At 34.3% G+C, this 20779-nt stretch overlaps 1 protein-coding gene across 3 annotated transcripts in view; it reads right to left on the bottom strand.

Annotated features, from left to right (window-relative positions):
* The window catches only part of UNC80 (unc-80 homolog, NALCN channel complex subunit), a 224490-nt gene that overhangs the window by 135373 nt on the left and 68338 nt on the right, over window positions 1–20779 (bottom strand). For all 3 annotated transcript variants that reach the window (XM_049615007.1, XM_049615005.1, XM_049615006.1), the window contains exons 20-22: window positions 19711–19817; window positions 17539–17635; window positions 11468–11640 (exon numbers count right to left, since the gene is read on the bottom strand). In XM_049615007.1, the coding sequence (XP_049470964.1) occupies window positions 11468–11640; window positions 17539–17635; window positions 19711–19817 (377 nt within the window). The remainder of the gene's footprint in view (window positions 1–11467; window positions 11641–17538; window positions 17636–19710; window positions 19818–20779) is intronic.

Genomic DNA, 20779 nt, shown 5'->3' on the forward strand with positions numbered 1-20779 from the left:
TAATTATAATTCCAGCAAAAGTATCTTTCATTTTTTTTTTAACGTTTATTTATTTTTGAGACAGAGAGAGACAGAGCATGAACAGGGGAGGGTCAGAGAAAGAGGGAGACACAGAATCTGAAACAGGCTCCAGGCTCTGAGCGGTCAGCACAGAGCCCGATGCGGAGCTCGAACCCACAGACCGCGAGATCATGACCTGAGCCGAAGTCGGGCGCTTAACCGACTGAGCCACCCAGGCGCCCCAAAAGTATCTTTCAAGAATGAGATCAAAATAAATACATTTTCAAGTAAATTGTAGTTGTGAGAGCTACTGCCAATTGATCATCACTAAAGAAACTTCTGAAAGGTCACCTTCAAAGAACATGGATCCTAGGGAGAATGTATGAGATTCAAGGAGAAATGGGGAGCAGAGAATATGCTAAGCTTTTGGGTAAATTCAAAAATAATTTTCCTGAAAATCAATAAAAATATTGTCTGCTTTGTCAATGCTGAAACAAAAACAAGCTGGAACTAAATCTTGAACAATAGTTGGGGTTAAAATCCTTTACAGTATTTTACTGTTTGAGGGAAGAGTATGGATACTAATTATAGACTTCATTTATTGAAATATGTAATTTTAAAAAATAAAAACAGAATACAATAATTTCCAATCTAGTGAAGGAAAATAAATAAAACAAAGCTAAACCAAACCAAACCAAATCAATAGAAATAAAACTAAATCCATCACAATCTAAAAGAGGATATAAAATAGAAATAAGAACACATATACAATGAAATAATGAAAATGTGTGATAAATAGGCAAAAAAAAGTGAGGTTAATCTATATCAGCAATCATTAATCTGTGCAAAGGTACTAAATTTTCCAGGGGAAAAGGTTGGTAAAGTAGTATAAAAAATTCAGTGTATTTTTTTATGAGAATCATACCTAAAACACAAACATATAGAAAAGTTGAAAGTAAATTATTGGCAAAAGGACATACCAAGCCAATGTTAACCTAATAAAATGATTTCATCTGTATTGGAATCAGAGAGAAATCTATCTTACTAAAAATAAACTGGGTCACTAGCTAGTGATAAAAGGCTCATAGCACTAGATACTTGCCATACTTCTAAACTGCTACTAAATAAATATAGATTGTCAGAACTACAACTATAAATGCCATCAAATTTGCCATCAGTGTGAAGATTTAAACACAACTTAGTATCCAAACTCTATACAGAACTTATCAAACTCAACACCCAAGAAACAAATAATCCAGTGAAGAAATGGGCAAAAGACATGAATAGACACTTCTCCAAAGAAGACATCCAGATGGCCAACCGACACATGAAAAAATGCTCAACATCACTCATCATCTGGAAAATACAAATCAAAACCACAATGAGATACGACCTCACGCCTGTCAGAATGGCTAATATTAACAACTCAGGCAATGACAGATGTTGGTGAGGATGTGGAGAAAGAGGATCTCTCTTGCATTGTTGGTGGCAGTGCAAGCTGGTGCAGCCACTCTCGAAAACAGTATGGAGGTTCCTCAAAAAACTAAAAATAGAACTACCCTACAACCCAGCAATTGCACTACTAGGCATTTATCCATGGGATACAGGTGTGCTGTTTCGAAGGGACACATGCACCTCCATGTTTATAGCAGCACTATCAACAATAGCCAAAGTATGGAAAGAGCCCAAATGTCCATCCATGGATGAATGGATAAAGAAGATGTGGTATATATATACAATGGAATATTACTCAGCAATCAAAAAGAATGAAATCTTGCCATTTGCAACTACGTGGATGGAACTAGAGGGTATTATGCTAAGTGAAATTAGTCAGTCAGAGAAAGACAAAAATCATATGACTTCCCTCATATGAGGACTTTAAGAGACAAAACAGATGAACATAAGGGAAGGGAAACAAAAATAATATCAAAACAGGGAGGGGGACAAAACAGAAGAGACTCATAAATATGGAGAACAAACTGAGGGTTACTGGAGGGGTTGTGGGAGGGGGTTGGGCTAAATGGGTGAGGGGCATTAAGGAATCTACTCCTGAAATCATTGTTGCACTATATGCTAACTAATTTGGATGTAAATTTTTAAAAATAAAACATAAAATTTAAATTTAAAAAACCCCACAACTTAGTAATCCACATATCAAACAGTAAGAAGTAAATAAGAATGGAGATTTGAATATAAAATACTACACCTAAGAATTGGAGACTGCACATTCTTTTCAACCACAAATGGGACATTTATGAAAATCAATAATGTTCTGGTTCATAAAACAAGTCTCCATTAATTCTAAAGAATCAGTATGCAAAAACAAACTTACAAATCAATAGCAAATGGATGCCTAATAAAACCTTGGAATTTATAAACTGAAACACACACATACCCATCTAAATAGCCCATGGGTCAAAAAAAAAAAAGATTAAAGAAATTAAAAATTACTTAAAAATAAGTTGTAGCAAAAATACAGCTTATCAAAATTTATGGTGTGTAGTTAAAGTAGTATTTGAGGGAAATTTATAGCTAAATGATCAGTTTTGAAAAGGAAAAGTGAAATTATTAGCTCAGCAATCAGCCAATAAGCTAAAAAAAATACAATGAATTCAAAACAAGAGAAGAAAATAAAGAGCAGGACGTAATGAATTTGAGAACAAAGATAACACAGAATCAACAAGGCCATTAAAAAAAAACTAATAAAATTGACAAATATCTGGCAAGCCTAAACAAGAAAAAACGCCACAATTTTAGAAATAAAAACATAGAATAACTACAGATACTGCAAAGATTAAGAGCTAATAAGAAAATGTTATGATAAATTTTATGCCAAAAAACCCATGTAAATGTAGGTGAAATTGACAAATTACTAAAAAAATTAAAATTACATTGATTCAGAAGGAAGTAGAACTTTTGACTAACCAATTAAGAACTGAATTTCAATTTGAATTTCAGTTATCTCTATATTTATCTATGGACTCGATATAATTCCAAGAATAAATCAAAGTATTTTTATGAAACCTGACAACCTAATTATAAAACTCACACGGAAGAGCAAAGAGCCATAAATAGCTTAGGTGACATTAAAAGTTCTAGCTATTAAAACAGAGTAGTTTAACTTAGGGTACAAGGGGAATAGAACAAAAAACAAAAACAGAAACCCTCAAAATTACACTCATGCATATATGAAAATCTGACACATAATTAAGATAATACTATGAATTCAAAGCAATAAATGAAATGAATTCTCCGCACATCAGAGAATAAAGTAGGAACTAGTAATATATTATGCTAGGATAATTATTTTCCATGTGGATAAAAAAGGATTAAGAAAACAATTTCCTATCTTATACCAATCACATGGTAAGTTCTAGCTAAGGACTTCGGTGTGTAATGCAAACTTTAAAACTTTTATAAGAAAAAATAAGAATATATTTATTGTCTTGGAATTTCTTTAAAAATCTGTTAAAAAAAAACTGCTAGCCATAAAGAAAATTTTAATGAATCAAATTAAAATTTTCTCTTTATTAAAATTTAGTATAAGGAATAAGATGAAAATGAGCCACAAAGTAGGGAACAGAAAATGGATTCTTATTGACAATATCTATATCCTTTTAAAATCCTCAACAAAATTTAAATAATCCTCGAAAAAATAGAAAATAAACACATGGGATCTTTTGCCAAAGTGAAACGTGAATGGTAAATGGTATAAGAAGACATTTCAGATTTTAGGTTGAAATATAAAGTGTTGTTACTTTAATTCATCAGACTGGTAAAGATAAAAATGTTGGACAATACAAGATAAGAGCACAGAGCAACAGCAGCTTTTATTACAATGTTGGTGCCAGTAATTGCTGCAACTACTTTGAAATACACTTTGGTATCCTATAGTAAAATTATGATTCAGTAATGCCACCCACGCATGTATTTTGAAAACTGTAAATCAAGGCCCATATGCAGTAACACTCACGAAGGCATTGTTCAAAATAGTCAAAATTTTGAAAAAATAAAAATATCCATCTAACATTGAACGGATATGTAAACTGACATATTCAAACAAACATCATTCACCAGTGAAAATGATTGTATTGATGCTAAAGCATCAACAAAGGTGAACTCAAATGAAACATGGAACAAAAAGAGGATGGTATAATTTAATTTAAATGAATTTTAGAACTAGGCAAACAAAACAAAAAGAAACAATGTATTTCCTAGAGATACAAGTGCATGTGGTAAAATAAAGAAAGCACAGGAAAGATAAAATAAAGTTCAAGAGAGCAGGGTCTTCTGGGAGATAGGGGGTATATGATTAGGGAAGGGAATCCAAGCAACTTTAAAAAACTGGAAATGTCCTATTTTAAGGTAGTGGTGGATATGTGACATTAAAACTTTTTTTCCCCTTCAACTCTTCATGTTTATGATATATATTACTTTTATGCTACATTTCATAGTTAGGATCTTTTTAAAAATTCAATAATATAGAAATAGCACTAGAATCAAGTGAATAATTTCATGATTTAGTTTTGGTTATTACTGAATTATTTCAACCTTTCTTATGATTCAAAAGAGAACACAATATGATTTCACTTTGATAGTTCCTCGTAGGCATGTATATTCCTACTTCCCTGAAAGAAGCTAATCTGCATTGATCACCAAGTAGTCTTATGATGGAAAGCCCTGTGTGGATCAAATTCGATGCAGTGAACCTGAAAGTGTGACTATATCTATGGGAACCTGTGTTTCGCTTTCTCCCAAAGACTTCCAGTTTATTCTGCTTAACTGGTATAATTCTTTCTTTTTTTTTTTTAATTTCATTTATCTGGTAGATTTTCTTTTTTTAAATTTTTTTTTCAAACGTTTTTTATTTATTTTTGGGACAGAGACAGAGAATGAACGGGGGAGGGTCAGAGAGAGAGGGAGACACAGAATCGGAAACAGGCTCCAGGCTCCGAGCCATCAGCCCAGAGCCTGACGCGGGGCTCGAACTCACGGACCGCGAGATCGTGACCTGGCTGAAGTCGGACGCTTAACCGACTGCGCCACCCAGGCGCCCCTAACTGGTATAATTCTTGATAGCATCCCCTTTCACTCTCCAAAGTGCCTCAGTTGGAGAAAAAATTATACAATCGTTCCTAAAGCTATCTATTTATAAGGCTATGTAATTTACCAAGAATTAGGTTTTCTCCATCCCAGACCAGAGAGAATTCTATAATATCACTGACTTTCTTGCCTTCTTGGAATTTCTCCTAATGCAAAAGACATTATTACTAGTGTTATTCATGCTAATAAATTAGAGATCACTATGTCTGTTCATGTTATATATTTAACTGACTAAAAAAGGACACAATATTTCATCTGAACTATACAGAAAACAGAAGTGCCTTTCGTTAGAACTGTTTAATTTTTCTATTTTTGTGCTTGCAGATTACATAAACCTGGAGACAAATGAGGTTTTTCTAAAACATGTCTTTTCTAAAATGCTTTACAGTTGTGTCTATTAAATTTGTACGAAAAAGAAAGAGCGTGAGGCAGAGCTGTGCTGGACTTAAAATTAAACCAATTATCCCCAAGTTGAGTAGTCAGAGCAATAATGACAAGAGAATTGTTTAAAACCAAACCTGCAGAAAGACTCGGAATGTTGACATCTCTAACATTTCTTTCATTTAATGATACTTTTTAATTCTGAAGAAAATTGCAAATTTGAAAAAGTCACATTTACAATCTATGATTAAGGCAATAAAACAGTGAAAACTTCTGAAATAAAAATTACATCATAATGCAAAAAGTGTATTTAAGCTGCACTTAAAAATAAATGCAACATCCAACAGAAGCAAACAATAAAGGAGAGAAGGGAGAGTGTTGGAATGGATTGTGATGATGAAATGAACACATTTGTCTTTCCCTCCTCTCCCAAATCCTATGTGATGAAATGGCAAAATCAAGAAGTATGCCTATATCCATATCTGTATCTGGATCTCATCTATGTATCTATCAATCAGCAATCTATCCATCTATGTCATTTATATTTATACCTACCTCTCTCTATGTTTCTATATTCATATTTCTATATGGTAGAAATACAGATATTTCTATATTCATCTTTCTACTTGATAGAAATTTCTATCCATATTCACACAATTATACCTATATGACAAAAACCACAAATGCATTGTAAAACATGTAAGACATATTTTAACAGTGAGACATTTCTGAAAGCCAGGAGGAAGATGAAATCAGATATTAAGTGACGCCAAATACAGAGGAAACAAAGCTAAAAATACATTTAGTGGAGGGCATTTGTGAAAGAGTAATTCCAAGAAACTCTTAACCCAGATGAACAGGTATGCAGTTGTCATACCTGGGCAAATGACAGTAAATACTGAAGGCTACCTTGAGTCAAGCACACAGGACACACAGCTCTGTTCCCCTTCCTCAGGATGCTTGTCACAATTCATCAGTGATCCGTTCCTTCACTTTTCCGTACTTGAGAAACTGGATTTAAGTTGTGCCCTTAGTTGGGGACTGTTCCCTGAGCTGGTTCCTTTCCTCTCATGTGAACAAGGTAATAAATGTGAAAGTGCTTTATAAACTATCAAGTATAATGAAAATGTTACTATGGTTATCCACTACTGCCACCATCATTACCTCTCCCTTTTATTCAATGAGCTCTACCTAGATTCTTTGTCTGATAATGGAGACTACCACACTCCTTTAAACCTTTACTGATTCTGGTATCTGGAACTGTCACCTCTAAACTCTGTATACTCCTTGGCCTTGACCTCGAATCACAGACTCAGGTATGAAAGGGAATAATACAAACCACCCACTTCTTGTGGCCCCTCTGTACAGTGGCCCCCATTGAATCCAGTCTAGTGACAAAGAACTGATCACTTCTCAGTGGAGCTACCCCATCACTGGACATCTACAATGATCAGAAAATGCTTCTTTTCTTTGAGGCTCAAAGACACTGCTTATAAACATCAAACCCCTTTATTTTCTTTCTTACCATGAGATTTATAAGATTGAGAAGGTCAAGCAGGGCCAGAGTAGGTTCCAAAGGAAAGGAAGAAAAGAGAATCTAGTGGTCTGGTAACTATCCGGCAATAGCCATATTTTGGGGAAGTAAAATAAATTTTAAGTTTCCAGTGGGATTCAGCCCAACTTAGGGGTAGGAGTCAAGCTACAGGCAGGAAAAGAGTGTACTTGTATCTGGAAACCCCTGTAACCTCATCTCCTTGAAAACTAAGCATTATAGCAGTTGGAAATCAAATAGGTATGAAACCATTTGGTAGGAGGGGATGAAATGTCAACACCAAAGAGACTTGATTATCAAAGTATTGATCAGTATTCCTCTTAAAATAATCTACATTCAGAAACCAGTATTCATTTGTTCTATTGGGATTATTTTTCAAATCTTTAAATGCTCTCTTTGTGACAAGCCTCATATTTCTCCCATGCCCACATATCTTATACAATTCCTAAGTATTATATATAGGAAGCAATTATTCTGTTTTCATAACACCAATAATTGTTAATAAAAGTAATCAGTCCAATTACTTGACTAAAATGTTTCATTTGCCAGTAATAATGCATTAATTGAGATTTAATTCTTAATAGTTTTGTTTTCATGGATGGGTTTTGCAGGGAGTCCGTAAAGCTTCTAATATTATTTGTTAAATTTTGTCTACAAGTGCACTTCTCTTGGGAAAATTTCCAGAGCTTTAATCCAATTCTAAAAGAGTCTATGTCTCCAAAATATTAAGAATCACTGGTTTAGTGGAGCCCCTGGGTGGCTCAGTCCGTTACAACTTTGGCTCAGGTCATGATCTCATGGTTTGTGAGTTCAGGCCCTGTGTCGGGCTTTGTGCTGACAGCTCAGAGCCTGGAGCCTGCTTCAGAGTCTGTCTCTCCCTCTCTCTCTGCCTCTTTCCCACTCATGCTCTGTCTTCTTCTCTCTCAAAAATGAATAAACATCTTAAAAAAAAGAAATACTGGTTTAGAGAGTGAATATGTGGTATGAATCTTTAAAGAAAAACTCCCATATTTTCTGATTATGAGTTCATCATGTATTCGTGTGTAAAGGAAACTTTTTAAAGGATTCAAATGCTTTTGGACCATTAAAATTCATAATAGCTGTTTAAATGTTATCATGCCATCATTTTCCAAGTTGTATGGACAGCTGTGTCTATATCATCTTTCTACCATTTTTTCAAAAATTTGAAATAATATGATTTGTTATTATCATTTTCCATAATCTCATTAGGCAGTTGCTTGAGAAATTTGATCCCCCATCTTGTCTAAAAATCTCCCAAAGTAGCTGTGACTTTAAGATTGACACGAAAATAGACATGACGGTACCTTTGGAACATTACAGCTTAAACCACCTACCTGTAAAGTGCTAACGCCTAATTGTTACTGTGAGTTCAACTAACTTCTGTCATCTTTACTTTCTTACTTACATTTATCATGTATAAAATACAGAATTTATTACTTTTGCATGTTTTAAAATAAGTTCCTATAGTTATCTCACATAATTTTTTTAATGAGACAACCAAAATACAGTCTTTAAAGACACACAGAGGTCTAATCTGGCTCTATCCTTTGCTAGCTGTGTAGTCCTGGACTGTTAGTTGGTCTTTCTGAGCTTCAGTCTTTTTTTCATTTGGAAACAGTAGGCACACAATAAATGTTAATCATTAGTTTATCTACCCTAGAATGCTGTACAGTAAGAAGGCTGGAAAACAGATCACTAGGCAAATACAATCTTCAGTAAAAAAGATTCAAAAGAAGTTGTTTTGTTGCATCGTTATTAACAGCTAGCACCATGCTTGGTACATGGGAAGCTCTCAATAGATATTGGTAGAATTAATTATATGATGAGTATCTTTTAAGCCACATTGGGCCATATCTTTTAAGCCACTTTTTAATTCCACCACTCATGCCACTTGATATAGTTAATATGCAGAGAACTGCCCCTCCTCTGTGACAATATCCACTTTAAAATTATTTACTATGCAGGGAGGGGCCAAGGAGTGCTCCACTCCCCATTACCACCATCTCATTACCCTGTTATTCTGACTTCCTTCTATTCTTAATCAAATCCTGCTGCTTCCACCACTAACCAACATCATGTAGTGGTGTCTGACATTTTATTCCCTGTCAACACTTTCTAATCATTCGATGGTTAGAATATAGGAATTTATGGACACGTTAATGAGCATTTCTTAAGTGCAAATAAGATGGAACATACTTAATTGGGTGTTAATATTTTTGGTGAACTGGCTGTTCATATACTTACTCCTTATGTGAATGTTCCATTGTTTGTCCTTTTCTTATGAATTTGTCACATTTTTTTATTTTAATCTGCTCCTTTTGGAATAGGTCAGTAGTGATTAAAAAACATCATTGCGCAACTCAAAGGGGTGGCAGGCTAGTTACCATTCTCCCACTTAAAAAACAAGGGATTGGTTCCTTGCCTTGTCAAACTCTTGCTTTAGACAGGCACCTTGTTTTTGATTGATTGTCACCAGCCTCAGCTCTCCTGGAGGCTCATGATTCTTCACATTTAATAGTCACCAAAGCAGACATCAATACACATTGAACATTTTGGAATATATAAGTATTCACAATGGCCAATATCTGGGAATGGGGAACTGACTGAAAAATCTTATACAACAAGTAATCATTTTGGGGGATTACAGTGGTATTTGTGTTTCAGGCTTAAATGAAACCACCTCTCTTGCTAGTCACTATCCTGAGAGCAAAAGCTGCAAATGTCACCAAAAAAATGTCATAAATTACATGATTATATTTGGATTATTTTCAAAGGTAAAATATGGGTGGCCAATGATCAGTTATTCATGTGCTACAAAATCTGGAAAACAGATCATTTATAGGCAGGCTTAAAGCTTTTTGTTTTAAAAACAGTCTATTTTAGTTTGTATTTTTTTTTTTTAATTTTAATTTTTTTTTAACGTTTATTTATTTTTGAGACAGAGAGAGACAGAGCATGAACAGGGGAGGGGCAGAGAGAGAGGGAGACACAGAATCAGAAACAAGTTTGTATTTTTTAAAAGAGAAAATAAAAGACTTTTATTGTTGATGCTTATCTGGTATTGAGTACCCAGAATTTACACAGTGTATGAAGAATTTATTAAACCAGAGATAAATAAAGGAAATTGAGAGACTGAGTTCAAAACTCATATCTGGGCCTAGTTTACCTGACAGAAGCCCTTTCTAAAGAAGATTCACTTTATATTCCTTAAACCCTTGCCTTTGTATATAATAGCATGAAGTTCAAAGCACTTCTGCACAATTAATTTAAATTGATCCTTCATATCTTTCCTCCAATTGATAGACAATTAAACAACGTCTCAGAGATGTTTAAGTACTAATACATGACAAACCTAAAACTAATAATAACAAAATAATAATAATGACCTACTTTATTGAACAGTTATCTTACCAGGCACTGTGATGAAGGCTTTCTATTTAATGCCTCATTTAATCCTCACACTAGCCTGAGGAGGTAGGTATGTGATTATTACTCTTTCATTTTACAGAAGTTCGTCTGGTGAATGTTAGAGTGATTTTGATCCAGGTAGTCAGATTCTAAAGCCCTCATATCCTTTTAATCATAATGCTATACAGTCTACTTCCCAGTGCATATTTATTAAAATTTGTCCTTTTCTTTTTTTCATCTCACCACCTTTCTTCCTTCTTTTGCCATTAGTGCTGAGAAAAGCAAACAAAAAAATAAACCCACAAAAACTATACGATCATCTCAATAAATGTAGAAAAAGCATTTGACAAAGTACAACATTCATTCTTGAAAAAAACTCTCAACCAAGTTGGTTTAGTGGGAACATTCCTCAACAGCATAAAGGCCATACACAAAACACCCACAGCTGACATCATACTCAATGGTGAAAAACTGAGCTTTTCCTCTAAGATTAGGGCCAAGATGAGAATGTCCACTGTCATTTTCATTCAACATAGTATTGAAAGTCCTAGCCATAGCAATCAGACAAGAAAAAGAAATAGAAAGCAACCTAATTGGAGAAAGAAGTAAACTTTTTACTATTTGCAGATGACATAATGCTATATATAGAAAACCCTAAAGACTCACCAAAAATCTACTAGAACTGATAAATAAATTCAGTAAAGTCACAGGATACAAATTTAATATATGGAAATCTGTTGCACTTCTATGCACTAATAATGAAGTACCAGAAAGGGAAACTAAGAAAACAATCCCATTTATAATTGTATGCAAAATAATAAAATACCTATAAATAAGCTTAAGCAAGGAGGTTTTGAAAGACCTGTCCTCTGAAAACTATAAAGCATTAATTAAAAAAAATAGCTCCACAGATAGGGTTAAGATTAGGGACTCATGCTTTCCTCCATTAGCAGTATTAATTGTAATGGGAGATAGAGTGGGCAAATTCTTCTAACAACTTACAAGATCCAAAGCAGCTGCCAGGATGGATGCATCAGGTATTGTCCCTGGCTCACAGCAGTTTAACAGAAATTGAAAGCGCTTCATGCCTTGTCGGATTGCTCCAAGATTCACCACGTTTTTGCTTTTTCCACCATCTTGGTTGGAAGACAGATGGTCATCAAAACTGTGGCAACCTGTAGGGGTTTTCCCATGGTGGAGGAATGAAGGAGAGAGAGTATAATGGGTCATAGATTGAAAAAGAGCTTCAAAGTTATAACACTATGTTTTCTGTAGAGTTGGCCTGAAAACTTTCTCCCTGACTCCACCTCCTTCCTTTCCATCCTAATGCCTGATTTAGATGTACCATGGCTTTTGGGAATCTGGTGACACATAGCATATGCATGTGCAGAGTTTTACATGAATATAGGATCTGATCATTTTGCTACCAGGTCTCTTCTCTAATACTAGCAAGAAACCTTAGTATATTTAAAATGATTCTTCTTGTAATCGACAACTAACTTCTATTTTATGGACGATGCAAGTACTGTGCAATTTTAAATCTATTATCAAGGACAGGATATTGATAGCTCAGTAATAATACAAAGAATCACTGACTTTTGGAGTTGTAAAAATCTTAGATGTTGGTCATTTAATTCCAGGATTTCTAAACCTGGCTGTATATCAAAATTACCTAGTAAGATCCTGAATCTCATCCAGACTTTCAGAATCAGAATTTTTAGAAGTGGAGTGTAGGAATTTGTGCTTTGTAAGCCTCTCAGAACATAATGAGGCAGCCAGCCTGACCCAGCACTGTGACCAGAGATTTGGGAACCACCGATCCCTCCCCACACTTATTTTTCCATAATTAAGCTGCCCATGAATAAGAATCAGTCTAGAGCTTATTAAATACAGAATATCAGGTCTCATCACTAGAAATTTTGATGCCATGTCTGGGGGGATGTGCATATTTTAACAAACACTCCACATGATTTATTGACCACAGAAAGTCTAAGGATCATACATTAAGAAAAAAGTGATACAAAGTATTGTTTTTCATTAGTTTTATCCATAGGCACATTTGAAAAACCTAAATATCTCCTGACTTTACTACAGTTTCTAATATATATCTAAAAAATTTCCTTTTATAAGGGTATTATGCTGAATATTGTTTTTAAAACCCAGTCCAAGCCCCTTCTCAGGATTCTGAAATGTACCTGTGATACCTGAGAATAAACCCCAAGGATGAGAATCACTGATTTAGAGCTTCCCTTAATTTCTGTTCACACCACTCATTTGTGGTTACCAACTCCAGGTTGTCATTGAGAAGTCACAGATCGGATCTCCAGAAATGACTTTCCCACCTCTTCTGTTAAGAATACCCTGATCCCTTCTACCTATTGCCCTACTTTTCCTACCTGCTGCCTCAGCACAAAGGCACATGTATGTATGTCTGGGATTTATTGAAAAAACACCTTTAAAAAGCATGAAAGATAGGTGAAACAGATATGGAAAAATTTGATCAAATTTTTGTTTGATCATGGGTCATGAATATTTGGGATCCGTTAGACCATCCTTTTTACTTTTTGTCTATGTTTGAAAATTTTCATAAGCACAAAAATGCCTCATGATATAATTAAAAGATCATTATCAAAATTTCCCATATTTCAGTCCTTATGAGCATACTTCCTTTACAGATGCAAATGTTCCATATTCAAAATTCCATATTCAACATCTTCAGCACTTTTTTTTCCAATTAGTGTGACATATTTTTTATCAATTGTAAAATGAAATAGCACACAAAAAATCTGATGGTGTAAACAATTTGGAAGACAGAATCTCAAATGACACAAAGGAGGTAGAGCTAAAAGCTATAGATAAGGAACAAACACTTCCTGGACAGCTGCCTTTCAAAATGCTACTCTATTTGTTCACTGGGCATTATCAAAACTACCAGAACCAGTAACTTCCTGTTATTTGTCCTATCTGTATGTCACTTTATTAGTCATTGATATACAGTCTTTTAAGTTGCACATATCAGCAGAAATCTCATCTGTTAAAAGAATAACCTTAGCAGTGCCTTTAACTTTTATAAAATAATATATTTTTAATGAATCCAGTTGTTTTATGATTTGTTACTATAAGTAAGATTTACAATACATTAGGTGGCAACTGCCTCAAATTTGTAATAGAACGAATATATAAGACAGGATGTATGACCAGTAAACTTATTCTTATTTAACCGATTTATTAAAGACAGTTGCCATCATCTTATTAAAAGGAGGCTTAACAATAATAAGCTTTTCATCATTTTTCTCAATATTTATTTGACAAGATAATGAATTCTAAAAGAAAGCTATTTAATATTACCAAAGGAAGTACCATTTTGATCAAAAGAACTTCAGAAACAATATGATTAAAGAGTCTAAGTAAAATAATGAAGAGAGAAGTGATCAAAACAATCTTTGTCAGGAAGAACATATATTCTTTGCTTCACAGAATGATGGATATTTATTCAGGTATGAAGATCAGTAGAATCCTATGAGCTCAGGACATATGAATCACGCTTGTAAGAAAAAGCTATTTATAATGGAAAATTTCCATTGTATCTATATAGCATTAATGGATAACCATATATTTGCTACCATAGTTTAGCATTTAGTACATGCCAAATAGTGTATGAAATATTTTATAATTTATTTTATTTTTTGTAATAGTCCTTTAAGATAAATCTTTAAAGATGATTTAAGAAAAAGAGAAAGAAAGAGAATGAGAGACAAGAGAGCAGTAAGAACATAGACAGAGAGATACACAAAGAAGGGATAGGTTAAGTAGCCCAGTCTAAGTTCATGCAAGAGAAAGTTATCAAGTCAGGATTCAAATCCAGACCTAATGACCACAAGCCTACGCTCTTATCATTATGCCATAGAGCATCCTCAAAATACACAACTGTTCATGTTGAAGGAGGTTAGAGTTTTCTATATTGCTGAAGGTAGAGATTATGTCAGGAAAACTTATAGTAAGAAATAAATCAACATTGTACATGTTACAAAGTGATTGTAAAATTGTTCCCAGTTGGCATTCCATATTGTAATCCTAAAAGAAATGTTAAAAGTAATTTGGCTATAGAATACATCTCCTGTCAATCTTTTATATAAACTTACTAGGATGTAAGGATGCCTCTTGGCTTCCTTGGACATAATGATTTTTTTGTCTCAGTACATTCTAGTTGCATTTATTTACTATCTTTTACATTAAATTTACTGAGGTATAAGTTATAAATTTATATAGAATACAGTTTTTATAATGTGTTAAACTTAAAAAGGGATACTTCAAAATATAGTATTTCTTTAAGCAGCTCTTCCATGGAATTTATGGCAGAGCTGAGCACATAGAAGATTTTCAGTAAATTTTATTAATCAGTTGAAAAAAAAAATTGCTTTAATAAAATATCTTCCCTCAAATGAAGACAACATGATTTCTAAAATGAAATATTCTTAGTGAATATGAAAACATAGAAGAAAAAGCTTATTATAAATGCAATTTCAGTGTTGTTAAATGTTCAGATATATTTTTAATTTATTGAATAATGTTTTTACATTTTAAAGAAATCCTATTAACTATTGCATTTGATCTTAACTCAGTGAATTTTGAGTACTACATTTAAATTGAAGGTAAGAATGCTTGATGTTTGTTTTCTTTAATAACTTTAAAGAGCCAGAGACAATATGATTAAATCAAAATAATTGAGAAAGAAAAGGACAATACACATATAATGGGTGCATAGGAATCATTTGTGCATATGGATTGGAAAGGAAGGAAGGAAGGAAGGAAGGAAGGAAGGAAGGAAGAAATAAAGGAAGGAAGAAAGATAGGCAAAAGCAGATTCAGAGAGAGAGAGAGAGATGTTCACCTGGCCAAGGGCAGTTAGTTGTTGCAAACTGCAATGTAGTAAGATTAATAGATAATGTTTTTTAAAATTTTTTAGAAGAGCTGGGGATACCTGGCTTCTGCAAGAGATCCAGAAGGAATTATCCCACAGAATACCTTTTATAATCTCTTTTTAAATTTTTTAAAGTTTATTTATTTATTTTTGAGAGAGAGAAAGAGAGAGAGAGAGAGCAAGCACACACACAACAGTGAGGGAGGGGCAGAGAGAGAATTCCAAGCAGGCTCTGTACTGCCAGCTCAGAGCCTTGTGCGGGGCTTAAACCCATGCACTATGAGATCATGACCTGACCCAAAATTAAGAATTGAATGCTTAACCAACTGAGCCACCCAGGCACCCCTATAATCTTTAATTAGCCAGAGAACGTGGGCAAAGAATAATGATGATGTATAAGCTATCTTGTCTTGCCAGTAAAAAGCACATAAAATTCCAGATATCAATTTTAGATTTTATGGTTTTTGTCTTCTGTATACACAGAAACAGATAGTCTTATTTAAGGTACTGCTGACACAAATTGATCCCAAAGTCAGACTTTATGAATATTCCATATTATATTTCTCTATAATTTTTCTATCATTCTTTTCTATTTGTGAATGAAATATAAACAATATATAAAAGAATATGTAAAACTCTGAGATATCATGAGGAGTGAAAAGAATCTATGGGAACTGAAAATGACAAAAGTTCTGGTAGTTAGGAAGATTCTTGAAACCATAGACTAATAACTTTGATGTATGCCCTAGTCAAATTCTGTCAGAGATAATTAAACAGGAACATTTTTTTAAACAGAAGTAATCATAGAAATCATTGTAGATTCATTAAGAATACATTGTATTGAACTAAGCTGCAGATTTCCTTTAGATGGAGTTATAAAGATGTGAGATTTTTTAAAAATCTGATGATATTTTTATCAAGAAATGGGAAAATGTTTACTAATTCTAGTAAATTAAGTATATGGTTGGCTAAAAAACTGTACCCACAAATTGTTAATTAATAAAAGTTAATTAGAAGTGTTGTAGAGGTTATATCTTTATATTTGTCCCAGCCAGTAATAATAGCAACAATTTGGATGGAAACAGGGAAATGTGTATGTCTCTGCAGATGAATCCTTATAGCACAATTGTAAAGAAGAAATGATTTCAAATTCAACTTAGTTTTGGTTCTGTCTCTTAATTTCTGTTCTGAGAATATGACTTAACCACCTACCAAATTAATGAAACAATAAATTTTATTTATTTTGAGATGAAGAATTAATAATGGCTATATCAAAATATAGCATGATATTCATTCATGTGGAAGAGGGCTATCAAAAGTTAATCCAAAATTCAGTATAAGCCAACTATGTGATATAAAAGTTGATAATGCAACCTTAAATTGTGCTCATACACTTGCTATGTCCCTGGAGCTTAATAGTTGCACTATTTATTACACCGATTAAAGTCAGATATGATGTACTGCATTCCATCTGAAGCTCCATATCTTGTAAAGTGTATCATTTAATTAGAATGCACGGTAAAATGGAATCAGGATGGTGATGGATCTAGAGACACTTCCATGTAAAACAAAAAGGACTCAAAAATGTTTGACCAGCAGAAGTGAGATCAAAAGAGAGAATGTGAAATAGATAATAGGCTAAGTTAGCATTACATGTGTATATTTGTGTGTTTGGCCACAGATATCATAACTGGAACTAATGAATCAAATTTATGGATGGGAATATTTTCAGAATGTAAGGAAAGACTTTCTAACAATTAAAACTGTCTAGTTTTGGAACAAGTTGCTTTGTAAAGTAACAGACTCCCCCTCAGTGGAGGTGTTCCGAGGGTGGCTGGCCACTTGTCAGGGATATAATGTGCAGAGTTTCTAAGTAGATAGGTGGATGGATATCTGAAGGTTCTTTAAAGCTCTTAGATTTTAACAAAGGACAGATAGCAGAAGGAGAGGTTCTTTATAAACCTAATATCTTCCATAAATGTCTGTTGAACAAAATTGATAAGAAAGTGAGAAGCTATAGTAGTACAACACACATATAAGAAAGAAAGAAATAAGAAATCAATGGAAATAGAAAATGGACCATTTTATCTAAACAAATTTGTGTTCTGTGTGATGAAAATTGGATGTCATTCTTAGGCTGCATGACATTTACCAAGACGTTTGAAGAAATTCTCCTCTTCATCTCTTCCATTTTCCATTCCACTCCCTGGCCCACCTTCAGAAAGCTTCACTGCACTGGTAAATTTGACCTGAGACAAAAAGGAGAGTAGTAAGATAGCTAAACTCAACGGCAATTCTTTGTGTTTATACTAACTCTTGCCTTGAAAAATAAGTTGTTTAGAATATGAAGATTACTTCAGTTCTTCAGACTTCCACATCTGGTTAGTCAGTAAGTATGTGTACCACAGAAGACATCACTTATAATTGTAATTAGAAGAAGGATCCAGTCATAGATTGAAAGTAAATAGTCAGGCACTATGAATTAATTCAGTGAGTAAATGAGATGTCCTTACAGCTTCGGTCTGATAAAATCCAAACTCAAATTTATGAACAACAAGGTATATTCATCCTTTAAAAACCACACCACAATTGATGATGAGACAAAACTGGAAGACAGCCAAATAGAAGATTTCAAATTTTTATGAAAATAAAACAGTATAAATTAATTCATAAAGTGTCCTATAATTAAAGTGAAATAAGATGTCTGTTTGTTTTTTCCTCAGGAGTTAAAATGTGATCTTGCCCTTAGGTCAAGAGTATTTAAAATTTTCAGCAAGCAAGGAATCTATGGACTTCACATACTCTCAATATTTGGCCAATATTTTAGCCAAAAAAATGTGAAGGATAAAATATATTTTCTAAATGTCTTATAATGTCGATATGTTCTTTTTATAATTTCAAAATATTACTATTAAAACATATAGAAGAAAACTGGCTTTAGTGAGCTTCAAAGCAGAAATAATATAAGGAAATGATTTATATATAAAGAAATGTAACTCTTACCATACACTAAAAATTATAGTGTGGATCATGCACAGGGAAGACTCTTGTAGGCAATGGATTTCACTGAGCATAATTCATTACCTTTTCCAAATAGTATGCTGTTACAATGCTTAGTAGTATTATGAAGAAGCACTTAATGGGAAAAAATGATCCTGAATTTCTTTATCCTTTTCAATAGGAAGAATGGTTCAGGTGGTTGCAAAAGTAGTAGAAAGAGGATCAATGTGTGTTTTAATGCATAAGAGGAAACATTAGAAAAATACCAGATAGTTGGGTGGGAGCTTCAGATGTCAGGAATTTCACATGTGTGTTAAAAGTTAAAACTATCTGAGAAATACTAATTTGGATGCCTTTCATTGACTTTTCTTGTCTGATTGCTGTGGCTAGGATTTCTAGTACTATGTTGAATAAAAGCATTGAGAGTAGAAATCCATTTGCAACAACACAGATGGATCTAGAGGGTGTAATGTTAAGTGACATAAGTCAGAGAAAGACAAATTTCAAATGACTTCACTTATATGTGGAATTTATAAATCAAAACAAAGAACAAGAAAAAAAGAGACAAACAAAAAACCAGACTCTTAAATACAGAGAACTGATGGTTACCAGAGGGGTGGTGGGTGGTAGGGTGGGTGAAATAGGTGATGGGGATTAAGAGTACACTTATCATGATGAGCACTGAGTAATGTATAGAATTGTTGAATCACTATATTGTACACTTGAAAGTAATATAGCACTGTGTGTTAATTACACTGGAATTTAATAATAAAAACTAAAAAAATAAAGTTAAAACTGAATAACAAAAAAATAGCCAGGAAATAATACCCATGTACACCTTTAGATCTGCATTATAATTTTATGTAAATTTTTTTGTTACTCTTTTCTTCCTTTCAATAATAGCCTACTACTTAGATATCTTAGTTTTCATTGCTCATTTAAGTTTCCAAACTTGGTTCAGCTTGAAGACAGTGTCTTCGACTCTTTCTTATTTGGTCAGTCCAGGTGTTTAGCATTTCTCAGTCCTGACATTTTTCTTTTTTGTTTGTTTGTTTGTTTGTTTGTTTTTTCTTTTATTTTTGGGACAGAGAGAGACAGAGCATGAACGGGGGAGGGTCAGAGAGAGAGGGAGACACAGAATCGGAAACAGGCTCCAGGCTCCGAGCCATCAGCCCAGAGCCTGACGCGGGGCTCGAACTCACGGACCGCGAGATCGTGACCTGGCTGAAGTCAGACGCTTAACCGACTGCGCCACCCAGGCGCCCCCTGACATTTTTCTATCAACAACTCCAACACTCTCTTACATAAGTGATGTCCTGTTTACCTTGGAGCTTTGCCTGATGAAAGACAGGCGGTCCACAGAGCTGATGTCCAGAAGGTCCTCCACGCCATCTGCCAGGCCCGAGAGGGAGGACCGTTTCAGCCAGTTTCCTATTTAATAATTTTTGAAAAGTTAGACCATTATAGCATGTTCTCCCAAGAAGATAAAAAGAAATGTCAGCATGTGCTCAGCAAGCAATGAAAGTTACATGGCGTGGTATAAATTGAAGTGAAGACAAATTGTTTTCAAAATTGTACATGCTTTGAATATTCAGTGTTGGACCATAAAATTACATGACTAAGACCAGGACAAAAAGAACTTGGGCCTCTTTGGTGAATAAAACTATATTCCATCCAGTTCCCCTTGACAACTTTCACATCCTCTATTAAGTCCTATTGATTTTACCTCTTTTTATAAAAAAAATGTTTATTTATTTTTGAAAGAGAGAGAGAGAAAGAGAGAGAGCACGAGTGTGGGAGAGGCAGAGAGAGAGATGGAGACACAGAATCCAAAGCAGGCTCCAGGCTGTGAGCTGTCAGCACAAGGCCTGACACAGGGCTTGACTCCCAGATCATGACCTAAACCAAAGTTGGATGCTTAACCGACTGAGCCACCCAGGCACCCTTGATTTTACCTCTTAAGTGTTTCTCAAATCCGTCTACTCCTCTGTACATGGTCACCATGTGACCAAGCTTCCATTACCTCTACCTGGACTACTAGGTAGGTTTCTATCTGCTCTCCCTTAACCACTTGGGCTCCTGCCAATATGTTGTACAAGCAGTGATCCTTCAGAAAAAGCTAGCCTGCTTGTGGTATTCCCTTGTTCATCATCCCACCTAGGCTATGTAGGGCTATAGGATGAAGAGCCAACCTGACCCGTAGGGTCCACATGCCCTAGTCCCTCTTGCTCTGTCATAGTCATACAGCCACTCTTCTCATCTCAGTTCTTCTAGTTCCCTCCCTCCTAATATTTTACAAATGCTATTGCTACCATTTAGAGTGCTCTCCTTCTTCCTTCCCCCAGTACTCTGAAGATCTTAATCTCTCTTCCTCCAGGAAGCTTTCTCTGATC

The sequence above is a fragment of the Panthera uncia genome, assembly GCF_023721935.1.
Source record: "Panthera uncia isolate 11264 chromosome C1 unlocalized genomic scaffold, Puncia_PCG_1.0 HiC_scaffold_3, whole genome shotgun sequence".
Taxonomy (NCBI): domain Eukaryota; kingdom Metazoa; phylum Chordata; class Mammalia; order Carnivora; family Felidae; genus Panthera; species Panthera uncia.